This window comes from Calypte anna, chromosome 5A, assembly GCF_003957555.1.
Source record: "Calypte anna isolate BGI_N300 chromosome 5A, bCalAnn1_v1.p, whole genome shotgun sequence".
Classification (NCBI taxonomy): domain Eukaryota; kingdom Metazoa; phylum Chordata; class Aves; order Apodiformes; family Trochilidae; genus Calypte; species Calypte anna.
The window spans coordinates 38,969,012-38,990,355 of NC_044251.1; the positions used below are offsets into that span (position 1 = coordinate 38,969,012).

At 46.0% G+C, this 21,344-nt stretch overlaps 1 protein-coding gene across 2 annotated transcripts in view; it reads left to right on the top strand.

Moving 5' to 3' along the window:
• Positions 1-269: 269 nt before the first annotated feature.
• SLC35F4 (solute carrier family 35 member F4) overlaps positions 270-21,344 on the top strand; it is a 132,196-nt gene continuing 111,121 nt past the window's right edge. Inside the window, exon 1 of one of the 2 annotated variants that reach the window (XM_030452332.1) lies at positions 270-387. In XM_030452332.1, the coding sequence (XP_030308192.1) occupies positions 285-387 (103 nt within the window). In that variant the 5' untranslated portion in view covers positions 270-284. The remainder of the gene's footprint in view (positions 388-21,344) is intronic. The other variant, XM_030452330.1, reaches the window with a different exon arrangement.

The following is a 21,344-nucleotide window of genomic DNA, read 5'->3' on the forward strand; positions in this document are numbered from 1 at the left end:
AGGCCGGGTTGGGCTGGGCGGGCTGCGGGAGGGAAGGAAGGAGGGGGAAAGAGGCCGGGCTGGGTGCGGGCAGCGCTGCGGAGCCCGTCCTGCACCAGGCGGTGGAGTGACAGCGAGAGCCCCGGCGGCACCGGGAGCTGCGGCGGCCGTGTCCGCACCGCTCTCCTCCTTTTCCTCCTCCTCCTCCTCCTCCTCCTTCTCCTTTTCCTCCTCCTGTCAGCCCGAACCGGCCCGGTTCGGCTTCGCGTCCCGCCCGGCCGCCCCGAGCGCGGCTCCCGCCCTCTATGGATGGGAAAGCAGCACCCAACGGCGTGGCCACCATCGAGGACAGGATCTTGCGGATCACGGGCTACTATGGATATTACCCGGGCTACTCCAGCCAGAAAAGTAAGGTGTCCTCCCGGACCTTGAGGCGTGTGGAGGTAGCGGTAGAGCTCTCAGGGTGCCCGCCCCCCCCTCCCCAAAATGCCGTCCCCACCCCTCGGAGGGTGTGTGGGGGGTGGCGGAGGGGGCTGTCCCCTGCCCGGAGGGAACGCGGCGGACCCGGGGCTTTGCGGGCGGGGATGGGGGTCCTGGGTCTGGGTCGAGGTCCGGGTCGGGGTCCGGGTTGCTGGGGCGGAGGGGGGGGAAGCGTTTCGCCGCGCAACTTGAGTGCCCGCCGCTCCATCCTGCGGTTGATGCTCAGGAGCGGTGCGGACACTTTTCACTGCCATTTTGAGGTTGAGTTTTTTTATTTTCACACCACTCCCCCGAACCCTCCCCCCCCCAACCTCCGCGGGGAAGGGGGGTTTGATCCCCGGGTACTCCGCGATGCACCAGGAAAGTTTCGGTCCCGCTGGGTTCCCCCCCAATCCCTTCGGCAGCCGCTTCATCCTGAGGTTCCTGGATTATCCGGTTATCCATCATCCTCACCAAACTAACTAGATTATTCCAGAAAAGTGGGGAGTTACCGAGGGCTTTATACTTCGTGCCATTTTAATACGTGGTACTGCTTGTGGTTTCGGGGCTTGGTGTTGGTTTAGAGGTTGTTGTTTTGGTTTTGTGTTTGTTTTCCTTAAAAGAAGCAGCTGAAATGAAAGCAGTTGGTCCTTGCAGAAATTCACTGTATTTGCTTCTGAAGTTGTTAATTAGGAGCAGCGGGTTTCTAGGAGCTGAGGAAACCGTAGTGGGTTTCTGTGAAATTGTGGCTGTCCCAGTGCTCTTTGGAGCTCTTTAGCAGGGAAAGTTATTGTAGTGAAAGAAATGATTCATTTTTACCACCGAGGAAATGGATGCATTAGGGTTTTATTGTCTAATAGTTCGTTTAGAGTTTGCAAAAAGCTCGGATGTGCCAAGGCTTAAAAATCAAAAGGGAATGGAGGCAAAGTGGAGGGGAAGAAAAAAATAAAGGAAGAAAACCAAACCCAAACCACTTTATGGGGAGGTGAGCACTAAGGAGCAGACTTTCTTTTGCATATTTGATCTCCCCTTGATATCAAAAGAAGTGAACTGCTTTCCAGAGCAGGCAGTGCTGTGCCCTCCATCTCTAATATAATAAACGTGGCTGTGGGGTTTTTTTTGACAGAGGGAGGAAAAGGCACATATTGAACCTATTTAAAATCACCAAACAACTCCTCTCTGTGAAATGGTCAGCTGAAAAAGCAGACAGCCAATTCCAGTGGTTTTACTGAGCTGTTACTGGTGGCATGGGGACAGCATGGCAGGTGTCAGAATCATTTGGTGAGGTCACTTGGTTTGTCTGTGGCCGAAGGAGTTGGGCAGAAGCTCAGAGCAATCTGGAGGAATGGCTGCATGACACTCCACGGACTATTTAAGTCTCAGCTGGGTGGGACCCGTGTCCCAAATTCTGCAGTGGCTCCAGAGGAGCTCTAGGGTGTGATTTACCAGAGAAGGATCAGAAATAACTGGCTTAATACTTACTTAAGCAAGTTTGCTTCAGTGGCAGGGATGCAATTTTTTCAGTCTGCAGCATCACTCCCACTCTGTATGGAAATGCAGACCTGAATTCAGTGTCTCTGCATGGGTATAACAGGAGAGAGGCCAGGAGATGACTGCTCAGACAGAAAAGCTTTCCTAGTCTAGTACCAGGTTCTGCAGATGCTACAAAATTAAAAGTGTGCTTAAATTAAAAGTATGCCAGGAGAGACCAAGGCTTTTGGAAGTGCTGACTCTTGGGGTTTTATTGTGAATGTCCCAGCCTTTTGTACCTCTGAAGACTGGCTGCTGAAGCAAAGCAAAAGTGAATGTTATCTCAGGTTTTTCTGTCTGAAGAAAATAAGCAAAGTTTGAGGTCATCATGGAAAATTTGCAGCATGTAACCCAGAAGCATCCCAATACTGAAATGCCCTTGGGTTCATGAAAAGCATGTATCCCTCCAAAGCTGTAAATGCTTTTTAAAGCAGTCTAAGCCTTGGAACCATCATCATAATTTTGTGAATGCTTTGAATTGTTGAACGAGTACCTTGCCCATGTGGCTGTGTGTTTTGAGTTTATAAAGTGCTTTAATGTGTGAGGATAGTCACAAAGATATTCTGCTCCTATCTGGGGAAGAACAGGCATCCTTCAGGCATCTTGAACGTACAGCCCCTTGGTACTGAGGCAGCAAGAACCCTCTTGGAGGTCCTGGTTTGGAGATCTTACTCCATCCCTGGTTTGGAGATCCTACTCCATCCCTGTGTCTACCCTGAAGTATGGCCTTCAAGTGGTGTTACTTCAAAGTGCTTTTGACAGCTCTACTAGCTAATTGTTCACTGTCAAAATGTGAACCCATGAAGATGGGGATTAGTTCATAAAACTCATTATTAATGTACTTGACATCACAGTTTCTTTTGGTGAGGTCACAGTTTTGTCACCACCGTCCAGATAGTTTTAGTTCAGCTGAACAATTCTGGTGCCTTTTGCTGGAGAGCAGCGTGCTGGTGGCATGCAATGTGCTCACAATTTCAGGCAGGTTCTGTCCCTGTTGTGTCCTTGCCCCCCTCAGCAGCAGAGGAGCTGCTGTCCTGTCCTGTGCCTGAACCTCTGGTAGGTGCAATCATTGTTATACACTGTCCCCTTGCTCCTGTCTGGGTCTGAATGATGCCAGGGGCAGAAGGCAGGTAAGGATGAGCTCTTATCCCCAGGATGGCTTTGTGCTGTCTGCTTCTTGTGTACTGCTTGGATCTGATCAGAGAGCTGGCCAGGCACCAGATGGGGATGTCATTTAGAATCATAGAATTGGCTGGGTTGGAAGGGACCTCAGAGATCATCAAGTCCAACCCTTGATCCACTCCCACTGCAGTTCCCAGCCCATGGCACTCAGTGCCACATCCAGGCTCTTTGGAAATATCTCCAGACACGGAGAATCCACTACTTCCCTGGGCAGCCCATTCCAATGCCTGATCACCCTCTCCAGAAAGAAATTCTTTCTCATCTCCAACCTAAACCTCCCCTGGCACAACTTGAGACCCTGCCCTCTTGTCTTGCTGAGAGTTGCCTGGGAGAAGAGCCCAACCCCCCCCTGGCTCCAACCTCCTTTCAGGGAGTTGTAGAGAGTGATGAGGTCTCTCCTGAGCCTCTTCTCCAGGCTGAACACCCACAGCTCCCTCAGCCTCTCCTCATAGGATCTGTGCTGGATCCTTTCACCAGCATTTGCATGATGAGAGCCTGCTGATGGTCACCACCTTCCTCGAGGCAACTCTTCTTCATCCCCAGCCTGCTGTGCCCAGCTAAGGACAGGGAGATTTCTCTTAATGAGGGAAGGTGAAAGCTGGGGATGGGTGGCTGCTGTTCTGCTTACTCTTGAGGGGTATCATCTAGAGATTTTTACTTCATCTTCTATATTTGTGTGCACTAACCTACTTGAGACTTGGGAGCATGCGTGTGCTGATCCTTTTGTTAAATTTTAAGTTGGGCACTTTTGTAATTTTATTTATACTATATGAAAAAAGCTGCTAGAGTAGGAAAATGCCTTCTTTATTTATCTGTAAGTCATCTGATTAAGCCTGTACTTTGCTCTGGCATTTGCATCCATGTATATTGCAAAAAAACCCCTCACATCCTGCAGAATAAGTCACAGGAACTGGAGCAAGGCAGGTTGTGCCCCTTGCCCCCACCACCTGGTCCTGAGATGAAAAGTGCTCTTCTTGATCCTTTGGATTCATGTCTTGATCCCTCAATTCCCACGTTTAAAACATGCAGAGTATGTACCAGGTCTCTGGCTTCTGTGGGAAGGAAGAGGGGCTCTGTCTCTTCAAGATAATTTCTTTAAAGTTATTCCATAACTTAGAAGTTATGGTGCTGGTGTAGAGCTGATGCTCCAGTCTTTGAGTTGGGGCTGCAGATGGTGCCTTCTTGTTCATCACCTCCTGGCTTCATGTTCCAGTGTGTGTTTTTTCATTTGATCTGATCCAGCTTTTCCATCTACACAGGAAAACCTGTGTAGAAAACCATACAACAGGAAACCCTGTTCCTTCTGATCTTTGCCATAACTTCTCATTCTTCTCTGAGTTTTTGCTGGTATTACAATCAAGTTTAGTGTCTCCAGTCTTAGGAGTATGTATGGATTTTAGGGTTGGTTTTTTTTTTCCTTTTTTGACTCTTTCCAACTGCCACCCCATCTGTCTTTGATCTCAGCAGCAAAAGCTTTTTAACTTTCACACTACAAAGTTCCTTTCCTTCAAGTCTGTCCTAACACCTTTTCTGTGCCTTCCATTGAATTAAAACCACTTCAGCTCAAGTTTCTTATCTCTGCCCTTCATCAGTTTCACCAGGTCCATCTCCAAGTCATGCAGTTTCTGCCTGTGTAATGTCTTTTTGCTGGAGCTCTTCCCACTGTTCACAAAGTCTTATATCTGGCTTTCAGCATTGCAGATCTGCATTTCTGTTGTGCTGTTTCCTCAGAAAAGAGCAGCATAACTACACTGAAAATCCTGTGGCTGCACTTGTTCTGGCACTTTGCATTGGCCATCACATTTTTCGTTATGCTAGAAGAGCTTCTCTTAATTTGAAGAGCTTATTTCCACCCTTAAGGCTCCTCTCATTTAGATCTGGAGGGTTTTATTTTATTTATTCCATTTTATTCCATTTTATTTTATTCCCACTGCATGACCAAGGCACTTGCTGGAGTTTTAATCCAGTCCCTTTGGATGTTCTCCCCTGTGTGTCTGAGCTCCTCTTCTCCAGACTTGCCTTGAAACCCTGGAGCTATGTAGGGTCCAAGCAGCAGATCTTGGTGTCCCATGGGACTCTTGGCTCTGTTCCTGGGCACGTGGTGTGACTCTGGGTGACCATTCCTTTGGGGCAGCTGTGTGGTTGGATGTGTCTGCCAGGGACCTGGGAAGCCCGTAGAGGAACATGTGTCCTGAGCAGTGGCAGAAATGTTCACAGAATCACAGAATTGGCTGGGTTGGAAGGGACCTCAGAGATCATCAAGTCCAACCCTTGATCCACTCCCACTGCAGTTCCCAGCCCATGGCACTCAGTGCCACATCCAGGCTCTTTGGAAATATCTCCAGACACGGAGAATCCACTACTTCCCTGGGCAGCCCATTCCAATGGCTGATCACCCTCTCCAGAAAGAAATTCTTTCTAATCTCCAACCTAAACCTCCCCTGGCACAACTTGAGACCCTGCCCTCTTGTCTTGCTGAGAGTTGCCTGGGAAAAGAGCCCAACCCCCCCCTGGCTCCAACCTCCTTTCAGGGAGTTGTAGAGAGTGATGAGGTCTCCCCTGAGCCTCCTCTTCTCCAGCCTCAACACCCCCAGCTCCCTCAGCCCTTCCTCACAGGAATTCTGCTGGATCCCTTCACAGCCTCCTTGCTCTTTTCTGGACCTGCTCCAGGACCTCAATCTCCTTCCTGAGCTGAGGGGCCCAGAACTGGACACAGGACTCAAGCTGTGGCCTCCCCAGGGCTGAGCACAGGGGCAGAATCCCTTCCCTGGACCTGCTGGCCACGCTGTTCCTGATCCAGGCCAGGATGCCATTGGCCTTCTTGGCCACCTGGGCACACTGCTGGCTCCTGTTCAGCTTCCTGTCAATCCAGACTCCCAGGTCCCTTTCTGCCACTCTGTGCCCAGCCTGGAGCTCCCCATGGGGTTGTTGTGGCCAAAGTGCAGGACCCGGCACTTGGCCTTGTTGAACCTCATCCCATTAGAATCAGCCCAACTCTCCAGTCTGCCCTGGTCCCTCTGCTGTTGGACCTGTCCTTCACATTTAGCACAGTTGCTGTAGAGAATAAGCTTTGTGTTTCCTTACTTCCCTCGAGCAGCTCAAGCAAGGTTTTGTGGTTTTAATTTGGGAAGTTAAGCCTCAAGTCAGCAATGACCTTAAGCATCTCCTTAAGTCTGAACTGGTGCTAAGCTGCTGGGCTTTGGGGCTGTGTTTAAAGTTAAGTCCATGCTTAATTGCTTTGCTTAATAAGACTGGGATTACAGGCATGCTGAGCCAGCTCCAGTGGTGTTGGCAATTCAGTTCTCCAGCTCTCTGAGCAGAGTAAAAAGGCCAGGAGGGGAAATCTACCTCCAAAACATGGGAGGGAATTTTCTTTGGGTTATTCCAGCAGCTGTGCCAGCAGCTCTGCTGCAGTACCCATCACATGGCAAGCCCTGAGCATCTCCCTGCATCCCTCCTCCATCTTCCTGAGCACCCTGCTCTCCTGGTGGCTTTGGCACTTCCAGCCAGAGGAGCAAAGTCCCAGTCTGTTTACTGGAGGCACTCAGCTGCTTCTCCAGCAGTTCCCAGAGCTCTTGGTTTCTCCATGCAGTGGGAGAGACTGGAAAAGGAGCAGTGGAGGAAATGGATCAGGTTGGTTTCATTGAACTGGGTTTGAGGGGGTCTGAATCAGCCTCTGTGGGAGCTGAGGGAGTCTCAGGGCTGCCACAGCTTCCACCACTTGTGGCAGCTTGCCCCTGTGCCAACGGATAGGGTTTGGGTTGCATGGACTCCAGATGCAGTCCTGCATGCATTATAATCAGATTTATTCCAAAGCCTTCCCTTCCCTGTTGTGCAGAGGGTTTCCCTAGGAGAGTTTTTCCAGCCTTTCTTTTCAGGGAGGGGATGCTGCATGGGGGGCTGGGTTGCAAACTGTAGGTTTAACAATCTTGTCCCCCATAGGGGCACAAGTGGGTGTCACAGCAGATGATGTAGTCCTGCTGGGGCTGCTCCTCCTCACAGGCTTGGCTGTTCAGGAAAAAAAAAAAGAAAAAAAGGAAAAGTATGGCTGTGTATCAGCACCAGAAGCAAGTAATTTCTTTCAGCAAAACAAATTTTCCAAATACTCCTTTGCCCACTAGTTTTGGGAAGATTGGGTATGTATTCTTTAATGGAGTAGGACCAGGCTTTGTGCAGATTTCTGTGTGCTGAAAAGGTTGTACTGATGGCTGGAGTGTGGGACCTCCTTTTCACGTGGGAACTGAAAGCATTTTGCAGAGTGAGAGGTCTCATCAGTTGGTGGGAGAGGGAACTGGTTCAGTCCTTGACCTTGTCAAGGGCTAATTTGGGTTGAATCCTCAGGGAGCTGAGCCATGAAACTGTGGTATCCGAGCGTGCCATGGGATGTGGGTACAGTTCTGAACAGCTGTAGTTGTTGTTGCTGTTCTTCTGTTGTTCTTCTGGAGTCCCCAACATCAGAAGGACACAGAGCTCCTGGGAGGTGTCCAGAGCAGAGCCACTGAAATGCTGGGAGTGCTGGAGCAGCTCCCTGGGAAGCGAGGCTGAGGGATTGGGGTTGTTCAGCCTGGAGAAGAGGAGGCTCCCAGGTGAGCTCAGAGCAACCTTCCAGTATCTGAAGGGGCTACAGGAAAGCTGGGGGAGGGCTTTGGACATGGGGGGTAGGGAGAGGACAAGGGGAGGTGGGTTAAAACTTGAAGAGGAGAGATTGAGGTTGGACATGAGGAAAAAGTTCCTTCCTGTGAGGGTGGTGAGATGCTGGAACAGGTTGCCCAAGGAAGTTGTGGCTGCCCCATCCCTGGCAGTGTCTCAGCCCAGGTTGGATGGGGCTTGGAGCAACCTGGGCTGGTGGGAGGTGTCCCTGACCACGGCAGGGGGTGGGAACTGGTTAATCTTTAAGATACATTCCAACCCAAACCGTTCTATGAAGTGTGGGCAGGAGGAATGAATTGAACTGAGCAAGGAGACCATGGGGACCGGGGTCATGGATAATGTATCCTTGCAAGAGGGGACTGAGAGTGCTTGGCTTGCATAGGTCAGACAAGATGGGAACATGGCTGCTGCTCCAAAAACATCTTGGGAAGATGAACAAGGCAGGGTAGGCAAGAAGAGTAATTTAAGCTTGAATGATGGGTTGGCACAGAGACAAATGGGTACAAACAGGCCATGAATAAATTAAGGCTGGAAATTAACAGAAGTCTGAAATTAATGGCCAAAAAAGTCTCTCCCAGTCTTATGTATCTAAACAAGAATTATTTCCCAAGCTTTAAAGATGCCTCATAAAGATGTACGCCAAGATTTTGAGAAGAAATTACTCCTCTTTGGCAGGGTAAATTGAAACAGTAAAGGAGAAGGGGGATGTTAATTTGCCAGAGATTGTGCAGAACAAGCCATCGTGTTTGCTGGAGCAATTTCTTCCTCCACTGGTGGCTACTCAGCAGGTCTTGCTCTGAACTTGGCCTGGTGCTGAGGTTTGAGGATCTGCTTTCAGTAACTTGTTAGCTTTGTAGATGTGGTCTCTGCCTGCTTTTCAGTTCCTTTGCCTTCTTGTGCTCTCCTGGAGTACTGAGTCTAATTCTGGAGCCCGCTAGACATGAGGGACATGGAGATGTTGGAGTAAGTCCAGAGGAGGATCAGAGAAGTCTAGTAAGTCCAGAGAAGATATCAGAGGGCTGGAGCTTCTCTTCTGTGAAGACAGACTGAGAGTTGGGGGTGTTCAGCCTGGAGAAAAGATTCTGGGAAGACCTTTGAGCACCCTTCCAATATCTGAAGAGGACCTACAGGAATCCTCTGGAAGAACTGTTTACATGGGCTTGGAGTGATAAGCTGAGGAGGAATGGCTTTAAACTGGAAGAGGAGAGATTTAAGTTAGACATTAGGATGAAATAGTTTGGTGTGAGGGTGCTGAGCCCCTGTGCCAGGTTTCCCAGAGAAGCTGTGGCTGCCCCATCCCTGGCAGTGTCTCAGCCCAGGTTGGATGGGGCTTGGAGCAACCTGGGCTGGTGGGAGGTGTCCCTGACCATGGCAGGGGGGTGGAACTGGATAATCTTTAAGGTCTATTCCAACCCAGCCCATCCGTGATTCTATGGTTCAGTCCAGCCATCTCACAGAAAGATTTCCTTACTGGGGAGGAATAAAACATTGCCCTCTGGATGATGGCTGGGCCAAGCTCCCAGGTGACATGGCTCTTCTGCATCTTCAGCTCTCATGGATCACTTCACCTGAGGCAGCTTTGAACTCACTCATCCTTGAGCTTGATTTTGTCATCCTGGCATCATGGAGCTTCCTACTTCCTTCTTCTCTTGGTTTTCCTGAAAGAATTGCTGTCACATATTGCTTATTATGAAATGATCTGAGTATGCCCTGAGCTCCTGCTGCCCCTCTGGTGTGCACAGAAGACAGATCCCTCATTTTGGCTGCCCTTCCAGCTCTATTTGGCCTGTATCAGAAACAGCGTCACCAGCAGGTCCAGGGAGGTGATTCTTCCCATGTACTCAGCGCTGGTGAGGCCACACCTCGAGTACTGTGTCCAGTTCTGGGCCCCTCAGTTTAAGAAGGATGTAGAGGTCCTGGAACAGGTCCAAAGGAGGGCAACCAGTCTGGTGAAGGGACTCGAGCACAGGCCCTATGAGGAGAGGCTGAGAGAGGTGGGGCTGTTCAGCCTGAAGAAGAGGAGGCTCAGGGGAGACCTCATTGCTGTCTACAACTACCTGAAAGGAGGCTGTAGCGAGGTGGGAACTGGACTCTTTTCACAGACAACCTTCAACAAGACAAGAGGACACAGTCTTAAGTTGTGCCAGGGAAGGTTTAGGTTAGATATTAGAAAGAATTTCTTCATGGAGAGGGTGATTAGGCTATGGAATGGACTGCCCGGTGAGGTGGTAGATTCTCCGTCCCTGGAGACATTTAAAAAAATGTGGCACTCAGTGCCATGGTCTAGCAACTGCTCCGGTGGGTCAAGGGTTGGACTAGATGATCTCTGAGGTCCCTTCCAACCCAGCTAATTCTATGATTCTATGATTCTATGATTCCATCCACTCAGGCAGGCAGCTGTGTATCTGCTCTGGGTTAAATCCAGTTCCAAAGTGGCAGATGGTTCTGAGCAAACTTCTATCCTTCCAATGCTTGCGTTCCTCTTTCTCATTAGTGATTTTAAAAGCTTGCAATTATTTCTTGTGTCCATTTGGGTGTTTGTTCAGCTGCCTGCATGGGAATTCACCCATGAAAGTGAGTTTGCAGCTTGCTGTTTGGTGAACAACTGGTGGCAGGAATTTTTTTTTTTTCACACCAACCTTCTGCTGGATGATCACAAGAATCAATAATGCAAAGGCCTGCCAAAAAAGTCAGTGTCTCCTTGTGGCAAATGTGCAAAATAAGTGGGGTGAAAAAAAGTGAAGTGCTTTAACTGACTGGTTAAATGAGTCACCAAGTGGACCAGGGCTGCTTAGACTGAAAATCTTCTTTTTTTCTTGCAGCAAGGTGAAGTGAGGCTCTCTGGTGGCTACAGTTTGGGCTGCAAAATGTCAGATTTCATTGCATGAAGATGGAATCTGTAAGGTTGTGCCCAGTTAATACTCAGGGTATGGCTTATAGATGGCAGAGCTGTCAGTGAGAGCATCCCTGGTATTTTGGCAGCACTGATTTTATTTAAAGGTGTGTAGTATGTGTTTAAGTCACAGGCTTTCAGGGTATTTGCCACACAAAGCAGATTTGTCTGTTATTACTTCAAAAATAAGTTGTTTCTTCCTAGAGATCCTTTGGAAATGCTGTTGCTGAAATGGACTGGGGTGAAAGTTGATGTTTCCTCCTGTTTTTGGCAATTTTCAAGTTGTCCTTTGTCTCCGAGCTGCCCATGTCTGTTTTATCTGGTGCAGGAAGAGCTCTCGTGCCTGTTGGATTCTCCTTTAAGTTTCACAAAACATTTTTTGGGGGGGAGGAAGGGAGAGGCAAGCACCAGCATGGCCACTCACAGGTCAATGGACCAGTCACAGATCTGTTAGTGATTTTCCATCCAGTATAAAATAAAGTGCAGCTTGATGCCAATCTGGTGACTCTTCCAGTTTTATTCCTCTCAGTTTCAGGCATCTTCTTCTTACATTATGCCTGGGAAGTGGCTTTATGGCACTGAAGCAGCATTGCTTGAGCCTGCTGAAGTGATGTACTCTGCAGCCATCACTACTCCTGCAGAGAATTAGTCTTCTGGGGCACATTTTTAAGGAGGGCTAACACACACCTGTAATATTAATGGGGTCGTTGGAGATGCTGTGCACTTCAGTAAAAAACAGTTTCCTCTTGGGGACTGATTTTGCAGATGATTTAGAGGAACACAACTGTGCATAATTCCAGCTAATGTCTCAGGAAGATGCTGAAACCATGTGCTGTGTGAGATAAGCATGGAACAGGGCTGGAACACATGTTCTCTGTCAGAGAGCTCCAAGAGAGAAAAGTGATTCCCATTAATTCACCCAGTGTGATTTATACTCAGCATCTTCAAGTAAGATGGCAAAGTTGTTATGGTGCAGTTGGGGTTGTTCTGACCCTTTTCTTGTATCCATCTAAATCCTGGGCCTTTTAAAGCCTTTCTTAGCTGCAACTTGCCATGTGGAGTTTGCAGCCTTGGGATTGTGTGGGTGCAGATTGGGGTTTTTCTCTGCCATGCCAGAAATAACCTGTTGTGTGTGAGATGTGGCAGGGGCTGGGATTTGTAGCAGCTTTGTGTGCAAGTGAGATGCTTTGCAGAGCTCCACCAGAGGAAATTCTTCAGAGCTGACAGCATGGATGGTAGGAAGGTGAACTCTTTGTGGTTTCTCTACCACAGTTTGGACTTCCACTTGAGGAGGGTAGGTTCTGTGTGTAAGAAAACATTCAATTCTCAGTACTCAGTGAGGCTGCTGACACCAAAAAAATGGGTGGGAAATGTTGGAACTGAGTATTTCTCAGGGAGATGGAAAAGAAGAACACATCTGATGAAGTTTCCTGATTTTCTATCAGTTCTTCATCCTTTCCAGGCTGGGATGGAATAGAAGAATTCCATAGAAGAATTTTTCTTTTTTAAAAGAAAAATTAAAGAAGAGAACTTTAATCATTTTGAGAACATTTCTTCCAAGAAAAAAAAAAAACAAAAACTGATGAGGTATCTGGAATATTACTAAAGAGGTGCCACTTATCACATGCATTGGAAAAAGACCCTTGGAGGAAGGAACCAGAGATATTTTTTCAGCTGAAGAACACAGCTTAGGTGGTGTTGGCTTGCTGAGCCATATGTGTCCTGCCAAGGTGATGCATCCAGGACAAGTCCTGCCTTCTGCCACTCTTCCTGGGGGACAATGGGCAGGAATTTACCTGGGGTTTTGTGTGCCACAAAGCTTGACTCCTGCAGGGAGCACTGGTCTGGCTTCAGTCTGCAGTTCAATGCACAAATGTCATCTGTGTCATCACAGGGGCCAGGAATGTGTCTGGTGGGGACCATCTTCTCTCAAATGCACACCTATTCAGGGGGTCAGCTTAAGAGGATGCTTAGCTGGGTTTTCTACTCCTTCAGTGCTGGGAAGGAGGTTAGCAAAATCAATTTAGGGCAACTCTGTTTCTAGCTGTGGTCTGTGCAGTGTTGCTGTGCACTTTGGGGTGAATTCAGAGCAGTTTTGAGCATCCTTTCAATGAGAGGCTATGGGCTGAGAGAAGCCAGGCAGAGGAAAAGCTGTCTGCAGGTGGGCAGACTCTGCAGAATTTCCTTAAACTTTGGTACTCACACACTGTGCACAGATGCAGCAACTTTCTGAGAGCCAAAGTTTTTAAGGAAGCTGCCTGGAAAGCCAACTCTGGTGGGGGTGTACATGGGATTTAGCTGCAGTGCTCTCAGATTTTGTGTGCATGACTTTGAGAGGCCTCTTAATTATCAATGTGCCTCTTAATTATCATTGATGCAAAAGATTTATACAGTGAAGTCTCGTGGCACTTTGTGGTGATGAAACTTTCCTTACAGTTTAGTGCTTCAAGGAGGCAAACAAAATGGAAGGTGCAGCTCTCTGATTGACCCTCTGTAGGGGAATAGAAAGCAGAAGGAATCTTACTGTCTCTGTTCCCTTTATTAACAGATGTCTGATTTTAGCTGGGATCTGAAATTTCCTGTACAATAACAGTGAGGGACAGACCCCAGTTGTCTGGGTTCAGATTTGCTTTAGTTCCAAAGCTGTTTCCAGATGTGGGATGTTCCCAGCAGAAGATGTTTTTGGCTTAGCTGTAGAGAAAAGTTAAGCCTCTTTTTAAGGATTTTCTGAGGAGCAGAGCTCTGGAGAAGAGAATCAAAGGGCTGATAATTTTCCCTGCTTTTTTTGTTTTTCCTCATGGTGAAGTGGTCCTGATGATGTCTTACCTGGCAGAAGGTGACCTTGGATCAGGAGAATCCTCTGGTGGCTTAATGATTTCTGGCCTTTCAAGTCATCCTCCCTGTGGATGGTGGGTTGGGTAAAACAAGTACATCCCATTTTATTCAGGTTCCTTAGGTTTTGCTGTTTCCTTCCTTGGGACTGAGAACGAGCACCACAGTTTAGAGAAGCGTGGATGCAAAACATCCTTTATGCACCTGAAAAAGACTCATAGGTTTCATTTGAGGGCTGTGTTCATTATCCTCTGACATATTCAGCTCTTCAGAAGCAGGTCCCTCTGGTAGTCAGCTGGAATAACCCAGGGCAGTTTGAACTGGGCATGTAGATACTGGGTCTTCTGCTGCGTTTAACCTCTACCTGTGTTTTTCAGTGGCTTAAGCCATTCTGCTTGGTCCTGAATTTCCCTTTTCATCCTTTCAGTCTGTATCTGTGGCATCAGACTGGGCTCATTGAAGAAAAGATCTGAGAGGAAATATATTTTGGTGCCTTTGATGTGCAGAGCCTTTTTTCATAGGCTATGAACAAAAATTGTGGCTGTGTATTCCCCAACTGAAGAATACATGATTGCTGCTCCCAGCCTCCCTCTGACAGCAGGCTTTGACATCATCCATACTCTATAATTTATGATATTTTTGTTGCAGTCTGTTAAAATCTGGAAGAGGGTAAAAAGGATGATTTAGAAAGGAAAGAATAACCCTGCAGCGTGTGGTAGGGCTGTGAGGGAGCAGGTTCCTGCTCTTTGGAGTTGGTACTTGGGCTTTCTTTTATCAGGGAGTAGTTTTTTTTTTTAAGATGATGTTGTTTTGCCTAATGTAAGCACTTGCTCCTTGTCAGACACATCTTTGTGTGCCCTGTTAGGACTTTGCACCTCATTCCTGGGTGTTTTAAAAGCAGATAACAGAATGTCTTGTAACTCATCTGGTTTTGGTGGTGTTTTTTTTTTTTTTTTTTTAACCTGGTTTCTTAAGAAAACAAGGCTCTGTATATCTCTGTGTATAGTTTTTTGGGTCTTAGCAAAGATGCTAAAACAAACAAACAGCCAATGGTCAACAGAAGCTGTGCAGAGAAAAGTCCAGTGCAGGTTCCTGGGGTGCTTCCATCCTTCATTGATCTTTGCCTTGGGAATTTCTTGCCTTGTGTATATTTTAGGAGTCTTTAATGGACATTTCTTCCATAATTTTGTGGTTTAGGTGCCAGACACAAGTCTTTAGGAAAGAATTGTCCGTTTTGCTGTTGTAGCATTGCTTGTCTCTGCTGTGGGTGATTCTTTGGGTGCAATTCTTCAGCTGACAAATGAGGGTGACTCCTGTGAAATCTTAAAGTCAGATCCATTGAGTTGTCCCAGCTCTCCCCCAGTATATGTGGAGATAAAGGAGGAGAAAATAAGCAAAACATTGACCTGTTTGGTGTGAATAAGCATCACGTGGATTTCAACACATCTTTTATTTCATAATTCCTTCCAGCACACAGATAAGATTCTAGCCTGGAAGATACTTTGGCTTCTGTTTTGCTGCTTCTTCAGCTGTACTGGGATGCCAGGAGTCTCACAGGTTACAGCTTCCTTTATATGGGACTTTGAGATGGTGCAGTAATAACCATGAAATAATTCCACAGGACAGTTTCAGGTTTTGGTCTGAAATTCAAGGAATGAAAGTTGAGATTCTACGAGCACAGCTGTTGGTAAAGAGCATCACAGAAGATGGTTGTGAACCCTTTGCAGTGTTAAAAAATGGACAGAACGTAGTTGGTTTATTAAGGCTACATAAAAGGTTATAAAATATTCATGATGATCATCTCCTCTTATTTGAAATAATAAATCCAAGGTTAATTTTGTACTTGCAGAAAACCGGTGGCTGTCTAGTGGCTTTCTATTTCTTTGCTGCTGTCATGTAGAAATAATACTTGATATTTTATCTACATTGCAAGGGTGTTATTAGGCTCACAATTATGTTATGGTGCCCAGAGAAGGGAAGGTAAACTTCCCCCTCTTTCCCCTGCAGTTCAGTAAAGCAAAGGCTTCTGCAGTCCTTGCAGACATCTCCACATCTTAAGAGCCCTGGAAAAGAAAAAACTTGCTGCACAGAAGGACTCGTGTAAAGCACAGAATTTTTTTCTGTTAAAACAGCAAATTTAATACTGGATTTAACTCCTACCCTCAAAAATAGGCAGTAAAGAAATCCCACCAGCTCTGGTTGTTTACTTAAAAGGCTGAGTTCCTACAAATTATTTTTGTCACCCGTGCCATCCATTGCATTGCCAGTTACTACATTTTGGCCTGTGTTGAAAATTAGACATTGTGGTAAGCACAGTGAGTGAGGAAAAAATGCCCCAGGGCTTTATAAATAGGATTTAAAGCAACCTTCCTATGGTTTCATTTTATTATTCTACTGTATGTGTTTTTTCTTACCTTCATTTTTTCCCCAGAGAAACAGATGCTGGTTTTTAATATCACCATGTAGCAACAACACGAATTCCTTTTAGTTACCACTGCTGCACAAAGTATTGTGAAGCCTGACATTCCTTTGAAGAACTGTTCTTAGCCACTGCTGCTATTTTTGTTTTTGTGTTGTTCTCTGCTAGGATATATTTTTTTTTTCTAATTTTGCCCTGGCGTGCCCTGAATTTTTGAAACACTTTCAGATCATCTTGCAACAAATCAGTGAAGCTCATTCCTCCTGCCTTTTCCCCACTTTTACTGGACTGCACCTTCAAAAATCTAGTTGAAGGGGAGTTTTATTTTTTTTTTCCAAGCAGTCTTCAGAGAAGTGTCTGCCAAAAGCAGCAACCTACAAAATCTATTAGACTCATTTATGTAATGGTGTTGGATTGCAGGACCCTGCTCTGCTTTGGAGGTGAAACACGAAGTTCAGTCTTGCTTGTGCAAGTGCAAAGAAGGGGCTGATAATGTGGTAATGTTTGCACACCTACAGAAGGTGGTTTATGAAGTTCTCCTCTTTTTACCCTAGGGTTTTGCAGAGATTCCTTGAGGGTAGGGACCATTTGTGCAGGTTTAACATCCAAGTGCTGTCAGCCAGGTACTTGGGGCTGGTTCTTGACCTCCAGGAGCACAATGGGAAAAAACCAGCCCTAAAAAGAGACCTGGAGGAGGGAGGCTCCAAAGTTATCAGTGACAATAGTTCAGGCATCCCATTTCTATGCTGTTTAAACTGCAAACCAAGGGCAGTTGGGGTCTGTGTGTGAAGTTGGGTCAAGGACTTGCAGTGTTTTTTCACTGTTTCACATGGTCCTTGCAGTGCCAGGAGGGGACTGGGTTGGAGCTACCCAGTCATCTGGTGATGGCAACTGGGAAGTCACTGGTGCAGCTGGATGTCAAGTTAGAGCTTCTTTGCTGAGGTAGCCTAAGAAAAAGGTTCATCCCAAGGCATTATAAAATCAGTTCATCCTCCTTCATTTTCTTGTACCAAGATGAGATACTGAAGCAGAGTTTGCTGTTGATTCCTTGGGGTCCTGTGATTGATGGAGAAGCACAGAGCTGGAACTAATTGGTTTGCTTTGTTGGTAGAGCCAAAGGCTCTGGAGTAACTGGCTTTAAGCTTCTTGCTGTGTGTGTTTAGGCTTTGGGTAGAGCTGAATTTGCTCTGCTCATGCTGGGAGCCATGTGGATATCAGGCAGCTCCTGGCTGGAAGCTGGGGTGTCGTGGCAGCCCTTGTTACCAGCCAAAAGAAGTTGTGGGGTAACTGTGATCATACCTAACTTGTTAGTTGTGGTGTGGCAGAGAAGGGTGTTGAGAACAAGGGAAGGCATTGGCAGGGCACATCTGAGAGAGAAATGCTTCTCCCCTCCGCTGAACAGAGTAATAATTTGCTTTAAGGACAGTCAGGATGGATTAATTTTATTCTAAAGACAGGAATACAAACGGGGGATTCGAAACACATCACTATGTGACTTTATAGATTTGATAAACTGGTGAAATTTTGATTTGTACAGACAGCATTAGCAACTTCTTCATGTTCTATATATTCTTTATAAAGGAGCCCTCAGTGTGAAGGGTGGCTCAGTACCAGAAGCTCAGCTCTTTGTCCTCTGAAAGATCTTTGAATGCTGGAGGTGCAAAGGCATCCAGGTCTGCTCCATCAGAGCACAAAAGTGCAAGAGGCAGGGGGAGTAAAATGTTTGGAATGGGTCAGACCAGAAGGGCAGCCAGCCAGCCAGCCCATAAATTTTTAATTTACACTTCTCTGGCATTGACAGGTGAGATGAGCAGAGAAGACAGTTCTGAGTTCCCCTTCTCAGCCAGTTTTTGGGGCTTTTGGCTGTGGTGACTGCTCACTCAGACTTTCTGCTCCATTGGATAGATGAAGTTAAAGCATAGTAGTACCTCTCATCTGCGCTACAGAAGGTTAAGAAGTGTCTAATGTTGCATCCAGCTGCTTTTCAGCACTTGATCTGAGAGTTGGGTTAATTGGGAATGCAGCCTGGACCAAGGTGACCTTGACCTCTTTGGGTTGGTGAAAGGCTGTCTGAATCCTGGCATAGTACCCATTCTTGCAGCTTTGCATGCCCTAATTTGAGTTTTTGGGAAAGGGTTGCTAATTCCCTTTGACTTCTTTGGAAGTCATCATCTCTACCTTTTTGAAGAGAGATCTGAAAACTGTGAATCCCTCCTGTGCCATCCCCAGAGGAGCAGTGGCATTTCTGAAGTGGGCTGGGTGTCCCAGACATTTTATTAGAGCTCCACATCATGAATTATCAGAAGCAGCTAACAGAATATATTATGCCTGCTCCTTCTCTGACCTCCCACATTTGCCTCTGACTATTCTATTGCAGCTGAATATTTCAAAGTAATTGTGAAGATTGGATGCAAGGGTAAAACCAAAGTAGTCCTCAGACCTTTGCAAACTCATAGACAGGCATCCAAAATTGTGAGTCAGTCCACTGTGATTTTTTTTTTCTCAAGTGGGATGTTACCCAGATTAAATAATGATTTGTTCCTCAAATGAAGTTCCATGGCAAAGAGTGGCAGAACCTGACCATGATCTTGGACATTTTTGCCATTGATTGAGATCCCAGAGGCAGGGGAAGTGTTGATTACAATGTCTGGGATTTGGCCACTTCTAAAGAACTCTGCTTTTGGACTCAGCATTGAGCAGTAATCACCCAATAAAAGGATTGTGGATCTGGCAGAGCTGTGGAGAAATAACTAATGTCTTAATGAGCAAGAGCACCTATGCCATTCTTAATGGATACACGTTTAATTGAGTTTTAAAACACCAGTGGTGCAAACTGCCCATCCTTCCAGGGAGTCTGTTTCAGTGCTTCATTTACTGCTCTTTCCTCAGAGCTAAATCTTTCTTGATGTAGTTCAGACCCAATGCTTGTCCTGGTTACCTTGGTTTCCTCCTGGTCTCCTCCTCTGCAGCAATACCCTATAGATCTCAGGACCTTTTTTCTTGGTTTTTTTTTTCCTTCATCTTTACTAAACCAACCCAATTCTGTCACTCATTCTGTGTAATTAGACTTAGTAGAAATTTGCCTATCTTCTTTTGTTTCTGGATGCTATCCAGTGAGCCTACACCCTTCTTAAATACAGTTCCCTAAATTGAACACAGGTTTTAATTAAGGTCTCACCAGCACAGCCTTGCAGTGAGTTATTTCCCATCCTTAGTGTGCCATGGATTAGCCACCTCACTTCTGCATTTGGATTTTTGGCAAGAGTATAACAGTTATATAAGTGATATAACAGCTTGGGGTTCTCTCTAAACTCCCAGTTCTCCTCTGGAAAGTGGCAACTATTCTGAGTGGTGTCTGGATAGCTGATTCTCCACTTAGATGGGAATAACCTTTCACTTCTGTAAATAATTTTTTTTTTCCCAGACAATTTTTTCAGGTTGCTCAGATCATTCCAGTTCTTCCTCCAATGTCCTTGCACCCTTCTGTTTTAATATAATTTTACACACAGTGATTAAGCCCCCTATCATTAATATAGTAACTGTTAACTCACTTAGCATCCTTCTGTATGACACTGAGCCACTGACAGCAGCCCCAAGTTTGGCTCTTGAGCCCTTTTCTACCCAGTGAAATAATTTCCCTGTTGTGTCCTGCTGGTCACAATGAGCAGCTGTAGTGGCAGCAAGGTCTGTGGTGTCTCTTGTCCTTTGCTATTCAGAAGCCTGTTGAAAGAAATGTCATTAGTCCAATGGGATCTAATCTTGGGGAACCTCTGTCATTCTGCTTTTGTTATGTGGAGCCTGTTTGATTATTTGGTCTGATATTTTAATGGGAATGGAGGGCACCACCTGCCTTTTGTATCCAGTTGCTCACATTTTTTTAATTCAAATTTGTGCTTTTCCATTCTTTCAGAATTTCTTTTGCCTACCTAGAATTGCCAAAGGTCTCTGTAACATTTAAGTTCTCGGAACCAAGACAAATTCTTTTTTCCTGGATATACCAGAAATGCATCCCTTGGGACACAGAAGTTCCAGACAAACCTTGGTTTGGTGCCACCTCATTACTCTTCCAAAATTACTGTTCTGCAGAGCAGGGACTGCTGAGGCATGTTTAAGATACTGTTTCATTCTACTGAGAACTTAAGATGTCTATTTTACGATGAAATTCTAATTTTCCTCTATGTTTATGAGATGATCAAGGCCAGAGCTGGACAGATAATGAGGCAAAATGTTTGGCAGAAGTATCAGTGACTTAGAAATGAACTTTGTAACTTACTTTTAAATCTTTCCAGTATTTTGCCAGCTTTTTGCAAGTGAAGTCATCTCTGCATATTGTTCACAGATGGTGACATTGTTAAATGTCCTATATGACAGGCTCAGGTACCATTTGGAATGACATGGAAGTGCTTTGTAGACATCACCCTGACCTTTGCACAGGTTGAAAAGTTCAGCTACAGAACAAGTTACAGGAGGCCTAATGAACAGTGAGGTGCAAAGTCTTTAAGAACTGGAAGAAACATTCATGGTCCTGATGACCCCATTATTGTAGGGATGTTTAGGAGGTTGTCTAACCCAGGCCATGAGCCTTTTGACCCACAGTCTTGGGAAGTCAAGTCAAGAATATTCATTAAAATAAGCTGTACTCTTCATTACTTGCCACGTGCTAAGACCCAGCTGGATAGGTTATGACAATATTGGTTCCTGACACTTTTGTTTTGAGCTCCAGTGTGTCTCTTGTTAGTGTGACTCCCACTAATATTTTAAAGATTTTTGTTTTCCTGGTGTTTTTTGGTGTCTCCTGTGAAATCTTGTACCTCCTGGGGGTCAAACTTTGGTTTCAAAAATCCTCAGACAACTCAGAGGGGGGATGCCCACTCATTTATCTCAAAACTACTGGTACTTTATCTTTGGAGACTGTAACAGATTGTGGTGTATATGATATTTTTTGATCAAACTGTCAAACTGTCAGCCTTTTTTTTTTTAATATATAATTCTAAAAGCTAGAAATCTTTTTATACCTGAGAGCCTGGTGTAGTTGCAGGGCTCCTGGAACAGGAATCTGAGAATAACTTCTGACTAACTGGACTTTTAATCCAGTGTAGCAGATCACAGAATCTTCTCCAACCAGAAACCTGTTCAGCACAGGATCCTCATGTGGCAGAGATGCTGTAGGAAAAGAAACAGGACATGAATAAAGTGATTTTCTGCCCTCCCCTCCCAAACTCAACCCACCAGTCACTTGCAGAACCAAAACTTCAAACTTTTGTTGCTTTTTGCCTCTGACAACCTCTGGCAATGGATCTCAGACTGATGGGTGCAGAAAGCTGCCTTCAATAACTGTGTCCAGACTGTCTTCTCCAGAGCCATCTGGGTTTTGTAGTTGTCTCAAGGCTTGAGTTTCCA